The sequence below is a fragment of the Sus scrofa genome, chromosome 1 (assembly GCF_000003025.6).
Source record: "Sus scrofa isolate TJ Tabasco breed Duroc chromosome 1, Sscrofa11.1, whole genome shotgun sequence".
Taxonomy (NCBI): domain Eukaryota; kingdom Metazoa; phylum Chordata; class Mammalia; order Artiodactyla; family Suidae; genus Sus; species Sus scrofa.
Window position 1 is genome coordinate 242214621 of NC_010443.5, and position 12691 is coordinate 242227311.

The 12691-nt window shown below is 43.8% G+C and overlaps 1 protein-coding gene across 2 annotated transcripts in view; it reads left to right on the forward strand.

The window, feature by feature from the left end:
• Positions 335-12691, forward strand: part of TMEFF1 (transmembrane protein with EGF like and two follistatin like domains 1) — a 94924-nt gene continuing 82567 nt past the window's right edge. The window contains exon 1 of one of the 2 annotated variants that reach the window (XM_005660298.3): positions 335-964. In XM_005660298.3, the coding sequence (XP_005660355.1) occupies positions 775-964 (190 nt within the window). In that variant the 5' untranslated portion in view covers positions 335-774. Of the gene's footprint in view, positions 965-2275; positions 2430-12691 lie in introns of those variants that run through there. The other variant, XM_013993712.2, reaches the window with a different exon arrangement.

Consider the following 12691-nt stretch of genomic DNA (forward strand, 5'->3'; position numbering starts at 1 on the left):
GTCACCTTCACTTTTTCGCGGCTCAATTTCATCACCTAGAAAATACCTATATAATAGACCACCTGCCCTTTCCCAGCCTGGCTGCTGAGCCGAGGAAACACTTTAAAATGCCTACAAAGGGCGGCAAACACATCTCTTAGGGTATTGCCTTCGGATACTCCTAGGCACCCACCAACCCCCTCTTAGGCCGGACCGAAGGGCGGCCGCGCCCCCCCCGCCCCCTGCCCTCCCGCTTGGCAGCTGGAACAATAGCTCCCCCGGAGGCGGCGCCGGCCGCGGGCGGGGGCGGAGCTGCGGGCGCGGGCGCAGGGGGTGTGCGCGGGGCGGGGTCGCAGCCACCCCTCCCGCCGGCGGCTCTGTCACGCGCCCCTCACCGGGCGGGCCGGGGTCTTTGTGACGCGGCGGCGACGGCAGCGGACACAAAGGAAAGGCGAAAAGGCGAGCGAGGAACTGGGCCTGCCCCCGCCCCGCGACCCCCGCCCGCGGCGCGCGCGCCCGCTCGTTCCCCGGCCTCGGTCTGTCTCCCCCACGCGGGCTCGCACCCTCGCGCGCACCCGCCCCTCGCACGCGCCCCGACCCTCCGACTCTGTCCCGAGCGCGGCGGGCTCAGGCCTGGCGGGAGCTGCCGGTGGGGCGGGGATGCTGAGGGGCCATTCCCGGGCGCAGCGGCGCCGCTGCTAGGAGGCGCCCAGGCAGCGGCTGGGCTCCCGGCGTGCGGCTGGATGCCCCGGGCCTGCGGCTCCCTGCGCTTCCCGCCGTCCAGGGGCGCCAGTCATGGGCGCCGCGGCCGCTGAGGCGCCGCTCCGGCTGCCAGCCGCGCCTCCGCTCGCCTTCTGCTGCTATACGTCGGTGCTTCTGCTTTTCGCCTTCTCCCTGCCCGGGAGCCGCGCGTCCAACCAGCCCCCGGGTGGCGGCGGCGGCGGGGACTGTCCCGGCGGCAAAGGCAAGAGCATCAACTGCTCAGGTAGGACTGGCCAGAGAGCGTCTCGGCGGCCCCTCCCTCCCTCCCTCTGCCCCGCCGCCGCCTCCCTCCTGGTACCCGCGACCCCGCCGAGCCAGGCCCCGGCGTGGGGATCCCAGGATCCGGGCGGAGGGCAGGGCGCGAGCGCACAGTGCGGGCTTGGGGACCCGCGTGGGGCCGGGGAGTGGCTGTGCGTGCGTCCAAGTGTGCCGAGTGGCTGCGCGCGGGCGGCCGGGCGTGTTGGGAGGTGGTGAGGCCCCGCCAGGCAGGGGAAGGCAGCCGGCCGGGCTGCCGGTATGATCGTGGGTGTGCACGCGGGAGCGTGAGTTTGTGTTGTGAAGGCTCAGGGTAGGGAGGGCGGCCCCTGGCAGGGGTTTTCTATGTATTTCTGTGATGGTGAGAGGCCAGGATAGTGACCATGTTGTGGGAAGGTTTTCTTGGGGCACTGAGGTCTCAGGGGCCGTGTGGGTAAAGGGAACGGGTGGCCCACAGGATGCGGATTGGCCATGTAGAGTGACTGTGTGTGTGTGTGTTTTGGGTTAAGAGGTGGGCGCCTGGGGTTTAGCATGCCCCTGGTCTGTGGATATGAGCAGAGAAAGTACTGGGACCCTAAAGAGACCCTCTGTTTTTGTGTGTTGTGCTAGGTGAAGCCTGGGGCTCAGGGGTGTGCGGAGCGGGGGGTTGCATCGCAGAGGAAGGTGGGGAGTCTTGGAGTGAACCCTGTTTGCGTCCATTCGTCCATTCGGAGGGAGGTTAGCCTGGGAATCATCCTGTGTGGGATTTGGGTAACAGAAACAGGTAATTAGGTCTCAGGGAGTGCTTCTGTATAAAGCAAGGGTTGACTTGGGCTAAGGTGCTGTGGAAAGAGGGAACTGGTTCTGAGGGAATTCTCCTGTGCGTGTGTTTGTATGTTTTGGGGGAGGGCCTGGAGATTGGCAGCCACGGGAGCAAGGGAGTGACCTCTCCCCTCTCTCCAAGGCCATCTGCGGCCCCCCACCCCCCGCCCAGCTGTTGGAAACAAAGAGCCTGCTGGGGCTCTAATGAATGAGACCTGGGAGGAGGGTATCCGAGAGGTAAAGTTAGCTCTTCCTTTCACCACGGGTCCCAGAGGAGCCCTGAGGCAAGGAGAGGCTGGCAGGTCTCTTAGGGCTTGGGTAGGTCCTCCTGGAACTGGCCCAGCAGATGCTAGTGATCAGAAGCCACAGCCTTGCTAACTTGCCCTTTTATCAATTCTCATTCCCCACTTGTCTTCTTTAAACCAAGGGTGGGAGAAGAGGCTGGGGAGGAAGGGGGAAGGGGAAGGGGTCACAGGGAATCCACTGGTCTGCCTACCAGATAACCTTTGTACCCAAAGGGCTCTTGAAGGCATTGTTTCTGAGGGAATCAGGAGAGACCAAGAGGGCCTCAGCACAGATGCTTATGCTACTCTAAATGAAGAAAACCTTTGGCCTGCTGTTTAGGTTTGAAGGTCTAAAATCTTTTACTAATTGTCATAATGGCATGTTTTGTGATGGGGGAGGGGTTATGAACACAGTAAACAATGACATGTCCACTAAAAGCTTTTCCATCCATGTAATAAGTTTTACTTTATTTTTCTCATAAGTGGAATATGGGATAATACTTTAATAAATAATCACACTTTAATGGTTAAGAATAAAAGCCATTTGTATATTAGAGTGCCTTTTTTGTAACAAATATTGGTTATCAAACTTGTAAGTGATCATACCATGTCAAAATATTTTAAGGGCTAATGTGCTGTGGTTATTTGTTCTTGCTGAGCTACTTTGTCCTTAGCAAAGTATAGTGTGTGTTGATGGATGTTTTTGTGTATAACGCTGTAGCACATAGTACAATTTTTAAGAAAAGAGGTAGAGGGCTGGAAATCCACAAGGTGTGGGAAAAAGGGACAGATTTGGGGACTGTTGCCCTTGCTGAGCAATTGTGATTTGGAGCAAGGTACTTAATTTTTCTTAGTTTCCTCTTTTATTAAAAGATATTACTTGAATTTAGTAATATCCCAGCCTTTGTTCAAGGATATATTGATATATATGCCAATAAATAAGTTTCATCAAATACAATGTCTTCAATGCTAAGGTATACTTGAACAACTCTGATCTGAATCTAGGGTTTTAACTAAATGTTATTTGTAGATTCTTGTCATAACTGTTTCTAGGATGAAGATTTGGGAATGATTCATATGGAAAATAAAAAATTTTAAGTTGATTAATTAGAGAACTGTAGTACTCCTGTCTGGATATGTGTGCATCTACTAATGCAGCTTGGGATTGTGCGTTGCATAGATTTTTTTTTTTTTAAGTAGCTTTTATTACCCAGGTATTTTCCACATAAACTGAAATTCACTCCTTCACATGTTTGAGTTTTAAAATCTAAGTGCTGGGAGTTCCCTTCGTGGCTCAGTGGTTAAGGAATCTGACTAGGAACCATGAGGTTGTGGGTTTGATCCCTGACCTTGCTCAGTGGTTAGGGATCCGGCGTTTCTGTGAGCTGGGGTGTAGGTTGCAGATGGGCTCCTGTCCTGAGTTGCTGTGGCTGTGGCATAGGCCAGCGGCTGCAGCTCCAATTTGACCCCTAGCCTGGGAACCTCCATATGCTTCGGGAGCAGCCCAAGAAATGGCAAAAAAAAAAAAAAAAAGAAAAAAGAAAAAAATCTAAGTGCTGGCATTCGCTCCCTGTTGACTTTTCATTTTGGTTTTGGACCATCATTTGAGCCTGTTCTGACCTTCCTGAAGCCTGATTGCATCTGGCTGTGTGAATTGGATCACTCACAGCTTTGTGGCTCTCATTAGTGTGAGGAGTAGGTCTGTCACTCTATTAAATTAATAAAAGTTATTTAGATTTTGGAAAAGGATGGAACTCTGTTATATCTTACTGTAGACTCCCTTTCAAATTGTTTGCTGTTGATACATTAATGAGCCAGATGTTCAACCAACTATGCCTCCTCCTAGTTGCGTTTAACAGATTTTCGAGCTTTTGCTGTTCAGCATTTTATCATTTTCTTCACCAGCCTATCATTAAAAGATTTTGTCAGATCATCTTGTTAGAGTCAATATGTCTGTATCATCCGTATTTTTTTTTTCCATTCTAGTAATCCTATCAAAAAGCAAATATTGTATAGCCCACCCTAATCAAGAGCTCATGATGACTTTTTCTTTTTATTGTGTGTGAACATTTATTTTCACATCCTGGAGTTTTTCAGTGGATATGGGCAGTTTATGTATAGATTTGTTTTCTGGATTCCTGTTTCTCCTTTTTTAAAAATTGAGAATGTATTCTTTCACTTCTGCTCCTCTGGCATCTTGTCTGTCTCTAGCTTAGATTAAATAACAGTCAGAAGTAAAAGTTTCTTCAGTATTATGGAGTGTGATTTGTTTGGATGAGAAAGCAGATTCTTTAGAATTAGCTCTCTGTTCCACTACTGTCCACTTTCCATGCCACTTACCTTAGATGTTGGCTCCCTTTTATCAGCATTCTGGCCTTCTCAGCTTGAAGGTCATGCTCCTGGGTGAGGATTACCAAAGCAAAGAAGCTGAAAGGGTCTGCACAGTCCCTCTTCTCTCTTGATATTACAACATCTTCCCTAAGCAGTGGGCCCTTTGTTTTTCTCTTCTTGTTCTAAACAAGGCTTTTTAAAAATTGTCTTCTTGCCTCAGCTCTCTACTCATTCTGAATTCTATACTTACTGTTTAGATCTTATGTCTTCTTTTTGGCTGCACCAGCAGTGTATGGAAGTTCCTGGGATTGAACCTGCACCGCAGTAGTGACCCGAGCCACAGCCGTGACAGTGCTCTTAACACTGCACCACTTGATTTTTTATCTTTTTATTTTGTACTTATCCTTTTTAAACTCTAACTTATTAGAGAACTCTTTGTTTATCCAAAGAGAAAAAAGTTTGGAAATCCATGATTTATGTGAAGAAAAATGAACTTTGAACCTAGGAAACCAGGGGACCTTAGACCTGATGATTTTTTTCCTCATTTGTAATGTGAAGATCATGATAATAGTCCTTTTTGGCTTTAGGGTGTTTGAGAAGAACAAATGAGGTTGAACATGTGAGGCATTTCTATCTTAGGGAATGAGGTTAAAGAGGAAGAAAAACATTCTGAGAGACCAACAAGCTGCATTGGTGAGAGATATCTGGTGAAGAATTTGAAGTAGGTTTTATTTATTTTATTTTATTTTTTTGCTATTTCTTGGGCCGCTCCTGCGGCATATGGAGGTTCCCAGGCTAGGGGTCTAATCGGAGCCATAGCCACCAGCCTACGCCAGAGCCACAGCAACGCAGGATCCGAGCCGCGTCTGCAACCTACACCACAGCTCACGGCAACGCCGGATCGTTAACCCACTGAGCAAGGGCAGGGACCGAACCCGCAACCTCATGGTTCCTAGTCGGATTCGTTAACCACTGCGCCATGACGGGAACTCCTGAAGTAGGTTTTAAAAATGTCTTGGGAATTTGAAGTGTGGCCTCTGGATTATAGTATGGTGATAAGGATGTATAAATGGATGATAAAAACTTCAAATTAAGGGAAGTGCCTTGTTAGTGGCAGTTCAGAATTTTAGGGAATAAAAAGTGAGTTTTCCCTAATTAGTGGAAAATCATGATCAGGACACTTTTAGATCCCTGGTATGTAATATGTTGTTATTAATTTATTGAATGAACCTTGATTAAATACCTTGTTAGAATGAGCTAGCATACTAGATATTAAGGGAGATATAGGAGAGGTTATACTTGTCTTTAAGGACCTTATATTCCAACGAGATGGTTAGTTAGCCTCTTATAAATAAATGCAGGAAATTTCTATTTAGTACATCTGGACTTTATCCCCTTCCCCCATGCCACTCAATAAGCGTTTATAAGCGTTTATTCAACATTGACAGCATTGGAATTTTTTTCTAAGGTGTACAGTTAAGCAGTTTTTAGTATATTCACAAAGTTGTACAACCGTCATAACTATCTAATTCTAGACCGTTACATCTCAGGAAAAAACCCCGTACCTAATAACAATGACTTCATATTCCTCTCTTCCTCTGAGCCCCTGGCAACGAATTTTCTTTTTGACTCTCTGAATCTGCCTATTTTGGACACTGCATATAAATGGAATCATATAGTATGTAGCCTTTGACGATTGACTTCTTTCAGTGCGTGTAATGTTTTAAGGGGTCATCTATGTTGTAGTGTATATCAGAACTATATTCCTTTTTTTTTTTTTAACTTTTTACATAATGATTTTTAATTTTTTTCTATTATAGCTGGTTTACGGTGTTCAGTCAGTTTTCTACTGTACAGCAAGGTGACCCAGTCACACATACATATATACATTCTTTTTTCTCACATCATGCTCCATCATAAGTGACTAGACATAGTTCCCAGTGCTACACAGCAGGATCTCATTGCTTATCCATTCCAAAGGCAGTAGTCTGCATCTCTTAATCCCAGGCTCCCAGCCCACCCCACTCCCTCCCCCTCCCCTTGGCAACCACATGTCTATTTTCCAAGTCTATGATTTTCTTTTCTGTGGAAAGGTTCATTTGTGCCGTATATTAGATTCCAGATATAAGTGATATCATATAGTATTTGTCTTTCTCTTTCTGACTTCACTCAGTAAGAGAGTCTCTAGTTCCATCCATGTTGCTGCAAATGACATTATTTCATTCTTTTTTATGGCTGGGTCGTATTCCATTGTGTACATATACCACCTCTTCCTAATCCAGTTGTCTGTCGATGGACATTTGGGTTGTTTCTATGTCTTGGCTATTGTGGATAGTGTTGCAATGAACATGTGTCTTTTTCAAGGAAAGTTTTGTCTGGATATATGCCCAAGAGTGAAATTGCTGGGTCATATGGGAGTTCTATGTATAGTTTTCTAAGCTACCTACATACTGTTCTCCATAGTGGTTGTACCAGCTATGGAGCGGTTGTACATAGTGGTGTTCCCACCAACAGTGTAGGAGGGTTCCCTTGTCTCCACACCCCTCCAGTATTTGTTATTTGGGGACTTATTAATGATGGCCATTCAGACTGGTGTGAAGTGGTATCTTGTGGTAGTTTTCATTTGCATTTCTCTAATAATCAGTGATGTTGAGCATTTTTTTCATGTGCTTGTTTGACCATCTGTATATCTTCTTTGGAGAAGTGTCTGTTCAGGTCTTTTGCCCATTTTTTCCTTTGGGTTGTTGGCTTTTTTGCTATTGAGTTGTATAAGTTGTTTGTCTATTTTAGAGATTAAGCCCTTGTCAGTTGCATCATTTGAAACTATTTTCTCCCATTCTCTAAGTTGTCTTTTTGTTTTCTTTTTGGTTTCCTTTGCTGTGCAAAATCTTGTCAGTTTGATTAGGTCCTATTGGTTTATTTTTGCTTTTGTTTCTGTTGCTTTGGGAAACTGACCTGAGAAAACATTTGTAAGATTGATGTCAGAGAAGGTTTTTCCTATGTTCTCTTCCAGTTTGATGGCGTCTAGCTTTACATTTAAGACTTTCAGCCATTTTGAGTTTATTTTTGTGCATGGTGTGAGGGTGTGTTCTAGTTTCGTTGATTTGCATGCAGCTGTCCAGTTTCCCCAGCAATACTTGCTGAAAAGACTGTCTTTTTCCCATTTTATGTTCTTGTTTCCTTTGTCAAAGATTAATTGACCATAGGTATCTGGGTTTATTTCTGGGTTCTCTATTCTGTTCCTTTGGTCTGTATGTTTGTTTTGGTACCAGTACCACACTAGAACTCTACTCCTTTTGTTGGTTGAGTAATACTCCACTGTATGGAGATTTATATCTATCTATCTACCTATACAGTATATACCTATATGTAGCACATTTTGTTTTTCCATCAGTTTAGATATTTGGATTGTTTCCACTTTCTGCCTATCATGAATAATGTTGCTATGAACATTGATGTACAAATTTTCATGTGGACATATGTTTTCAATTCTCTTATTAAATTCTGTTTGTTCGTTTTTTTTTTGGTCTTTCTAGGGCCATACCCGTGGCATATTGAGGTTCTCAGGCTAGAGGTCGAGTCAGAGCTGTAGTGGCTGGCCTACACCACAGCCAGAGCAACATGGATCCAAGCCACATCTATGACCTATACCACAGCTCATGGCAATGCCAGATCCTTAACCCACTGAGCAAGGCCAGGGATCAAATCTGCATCCTTATGGATGCTAGTCAGATTCATTTTTGCTGAGCCATGACGAGAACTCCCTAAACTCTGTTTAACATTTTGAGAAACTGGCAAACTTTTCCAAAGCAGTTGCAACCATTTGAGATTGTCCTCAGCAGTGTACGAGGGTTCCAGTTCTCTACATCCTCGCCAACATTTGATGTTGTCTTTTTGATTATAGTCATCCTAGTTGGTGTGAAGACATTGATCAGTGTGATTTTGATTTACATTTCCCTAGTGACTAATGATGTTGAGCACATTTTAATATGCTTAATGGCCATTTATTTATCTACTTTGGAGGATTATCTATTCTGTTTCTTTGCTGGGCTTGATTTTAATATTCTGTATTAAACATTCCCTTAGTAAACTATTCTATCCAAATCCCATGGCATACAGATGATCCAGCAGTAGGTTAGCTTTGTGTATTGTTTGATTTCTCTGCTTACCAAGAGTCAGTCTCAAATTTATTTATACCAGTGCTACTTGTGAGTATAAATTCATAAGTATTACTCAAATAGATGAAATGTGAATGCAAGAGGAATTGTTTTTGTGACTTGATTTGGAAAGACTTAATAAAGGCAAGAAACTGAAAGAATTACCTTTTAAAAGTTTTTTTCAAAGTATAGTTGGTTTACAATGTTGCGTTAATTTCTATTGTACAGCAGAGTGATCAAGTGTACATACATATACATTCTTTTAAAAATATTGTCTTAAATATTCTTTTCTGTTATGGTTTATCACAGGATGTTGAATATAGTTCTCTGTACCAAATGGTAGGACCTTGTTGTTTACCCATTCTGTATGTAATAGTTTGCATTGGCTAATTCGAGACTCCCAGTCCATACCACCCCCTGTCCTCTTTGGCAGTCACAAATCTTTTCTCTATGTCTGTGAGTCTGTTTCTGCATCATATTTTAGATTCTACATATAGGTGATATCATATGGTGTTTGTCTTTCTCTTTCTTAGTTCACTTAGTGTGATAACCTCTAGGTCCATCCGTGTTGCCACAAATGGCTTTATTTTATTTTATTTTTTTGTCTTTTTAGGGCCACACCCGCAGCATATGGAAGTTCCCAGGCTAGGGGTTGAATTGGAGCTATAGCCGCTGGCCTACACCACAGCCACAGCATTGCGGGATCCGAGCTGTGTCTGCTACCTACACCACAGCTCATGACAATGCTGGATCCTTAACCCACTGGGCAAGGCCAGGAATTGAACCTGTGTCCTCATGGATACAACTAGATTCGTTTCCACTGAGCCATGACGGGAACTCCAACTGGCATTATTTTAAAGATTTGTCTTTCAGTGAATTACATTGTGGTTAAGGCAGCTGAAACAGATTGGGGAAACCTTGTAAATGTATGGAAGGATTCTGCTCATAGAAAAGTTTGCAGATATTTTGAACGCATTCTACTTTTTAAAAAAAGAGTGGAAAATGACATCGTAGATGATGTCATTTTGCCTGATTATGAGCGTGGTTTTTCCAAGGAAGTGGGGAGCTGCATCTGACAGACCAATACTCAAAGAAAAGGTCTTGATGCTACATGTGGAAATGAATGTACATTGATATGTTTGAAGCAAAAAATGTCTAAAATATATGTGTGTCAGGACTTCCCGTGTGGCTCACAACGTAAGTATTCGGTATTGCTTCTACAGTGGCTGTGGCTCAACCCCTGGCTTAGGAACTTCCATATGCTGCAGATGTGGCCACTTGTTTTTAAAAAAAAGAAGAAAAAAAATATTATGTCATTTAAAAAATGATTCTTTGCTCTACCTTTTTTGATTAATTGATCGGTAAAAGTTTTGCCGTACAAAGTGCCCCAAGGAAGATAAGAAATGATGTCAAGGGAATGAATAACTTTGATCTGTAGGAATCAAAAACAGGTACCCTGAATAAGTGACGCTGCAGCTGGGCTTTACAGGCAGAGTAGAATGTCAGCCTGAAACACCAGTCATGCTTTTGCCTGAGGCCTCTGCTGTTGATGTTCTTTTTGCCTGGAACCTTTTTGTCCCAGTTATTTATCCCTTTAGCTCCTTCAGGTCTTTAACATTACTTTCAAAACGATGCCTTATTTTCATTGTATTTTTTATTTTTATTTTTTTAGGGCTGCACCCTCAGCATATGGAGGTTCCCAGGCTAGGTGTCAAATCAGAGCCTACACCACAGCCACAGCAACATGAGATCCCAGACGCGTCTGCAGCCTACACCACGTCTGGCAATGCCAGATCCCAACCCACTGAGCGAGGCCAGGGATTGAACCCGCAACCTCATGGTTCCTAGTTGGATTTATTTCCGCTGTGCCACAATGGGAATTCCCAAGGTGATGCCTTAAATTGCCCCCTTTTCCAGTCTTCTATCCCTCTTGCCTCTCTCCCACCCTGATCTTCCTTTATGCTTTTTTCCTACCTCAAAGCACTTTTTCCTGTGTGACCTAGTATGCCTCTTACCATCCGTCTCTGTGCAGCTCCAGGAGAGCAGGGATTTTTGCCTCTTTTGTTTACTTCTGTATCAGCTGTGCCTAGAACTATGTCTGGCACAAAATTAGGTTTCCATCCCATACTTATTTGTGGCATTAATTAGTGACCGAATGAACATAGAAACTGAGGAGAGTCAGGAAGGGTATTCTAGGCCAAGGGAATGGAGTTGGAAAAGGTACAAAAGTAGGGCAGTGAGGGGAGTATTTGGGGATACAGGGATGTGGGGATTAAAACAGGAGATGAGTCACACAACTGCCACCATGTTAGTGGAAGGCCTTGAAGGCCAAGCTGAAGGTTTGGCGCCTAGGCTGAAAACAAAGGGAAACTTAAAGGATTTGACATTATAGCTTTATAAAGCTAAAGTCTGGAATTGGTGAAAATTAGGGGAAAAGGGAAATGACTGAGAGCATGGTGAAAGATAACAACAGTGGAAATGGGGAGAACTGAAAGGATTTATTTGGCTTGTTCTCTCTTCCTAAAAATTGCATTTGTTGGAGTTCCCTAGTGGTTCAGTGGGTTAAGGATCTGGTGTTGTCAGTTCTATGGCACTGGTTACAGCCATGTCTCAGGTTCAATCCCTGGCCCAGGAACTTCCACACGCATGGGTGTGGCCAAAGAATTGCATTGGTTATTAACCATTAAAAATCTAGAGTTGTCTCTTAAAAATCTGGAATTTGGTCTACCCTTCTAAAATTTGGAGGTATTGGTAACATTTGGCTCTTGTTTCCATGTGGCAAAAATCCACCAAAATTGTCTAGTGGGGCATGAGCTCTTTACTTTGTTAAATGCTTCCCAGTCATCCTTTCATTGACCTTTTTTCTCCTTTAGTTTCTGGATCTCCTGTAGGAGGCAGGTGAATTGTGATGCTCTTGATTTGGGGTGGAGAGCCTGTTTGGAGGGTCACATTGGTGCATATTTTTTCCTTCATTCCTGTTGCTCACAGTCACCAGTTTCCAGCCCTTCCCATCTGAGCACCTTTTCTGCTTGTACTCCTTGCAACTTCTGCACAGCTCTTTTCCTTCTCACCCCTTTCCATGAACCCACCTCCTACCTCTCTGATTTGAACGCTACCCTCCCATCTCTGACTATACATACCATTTTCCTTGAAATGCTCTCTAATGATATTTTTATCATATATATTTTTCCTTTATTAATTTTATATGTTAATTTTAGTACTTCCTCTTTTTCAACTTTCCCTTTGTTTTCTTTCTAAATGCTTGAGGTAGAAACAGGTCATTGTTTCTTTTTCCTTAAGACCATAGGCATTTATGATAAAATTCCTCTCATCATTGTTATAAAACTTATGAATTTTGATATGTTGCACATAGATTGTTTTGTTGTTTTGCGTTATGGTTTAAGAATGTGTCGTGGAATTTCTAAGTTTTTGTATTAGAACTAGGTGTGTCTGCATTCTAGTATGAGAACAAATTTTGTGAAAGATACTTGTACCCCAGAAAAGAAAGTGTTATTTCCTTGGCTTCTTCTTATGTAACTATTAATTCTTATTATATAGCTATTAATTTAACTTCAGTTTTTTAAAAAAAATTTTTGAAATAATTTCAAACTTAGAGAAAACTTGCAGTAGTATACCCAGATTCCCAGTTGTTAAAGTTTTACATTTGCCTTATCATAGTTTCTTTCTGTAACTAAATCAGTCAGTCAATCAATATCTACTTCTGTACCTCCATCTATCTATCTTTCTTTTTTTTTTTTTTTTTTGCTATTTCTTGGGCCGCTCCCGCGGCATATGGAGGTTCCCAGGCTAGGGGTCGAATCAGAGCTGTAGCCACCGGCCTACGCCAGAGCCACAGCAACGCGGGATCCGAGCTGCATCTGCAACCTACACCACAGCTCACGGCAACGCCGGACCGTTAACCCCCTGAGCAAGGGCAGGGACCGAACCCACAACCTCATGGTTCCTAGTCGGATTCGTTAACCACTGTGCCACGACGGGAACTCCTCTCCATCTATCTAAATCTTTCTTTTCTGAGCTTGGCTCTGCCAGGTTGGCCCCTATCAAGGGAAATGATTTAATTTATGCTTTATATCAGTTCTGTACTTTTATTTATTTATTTAT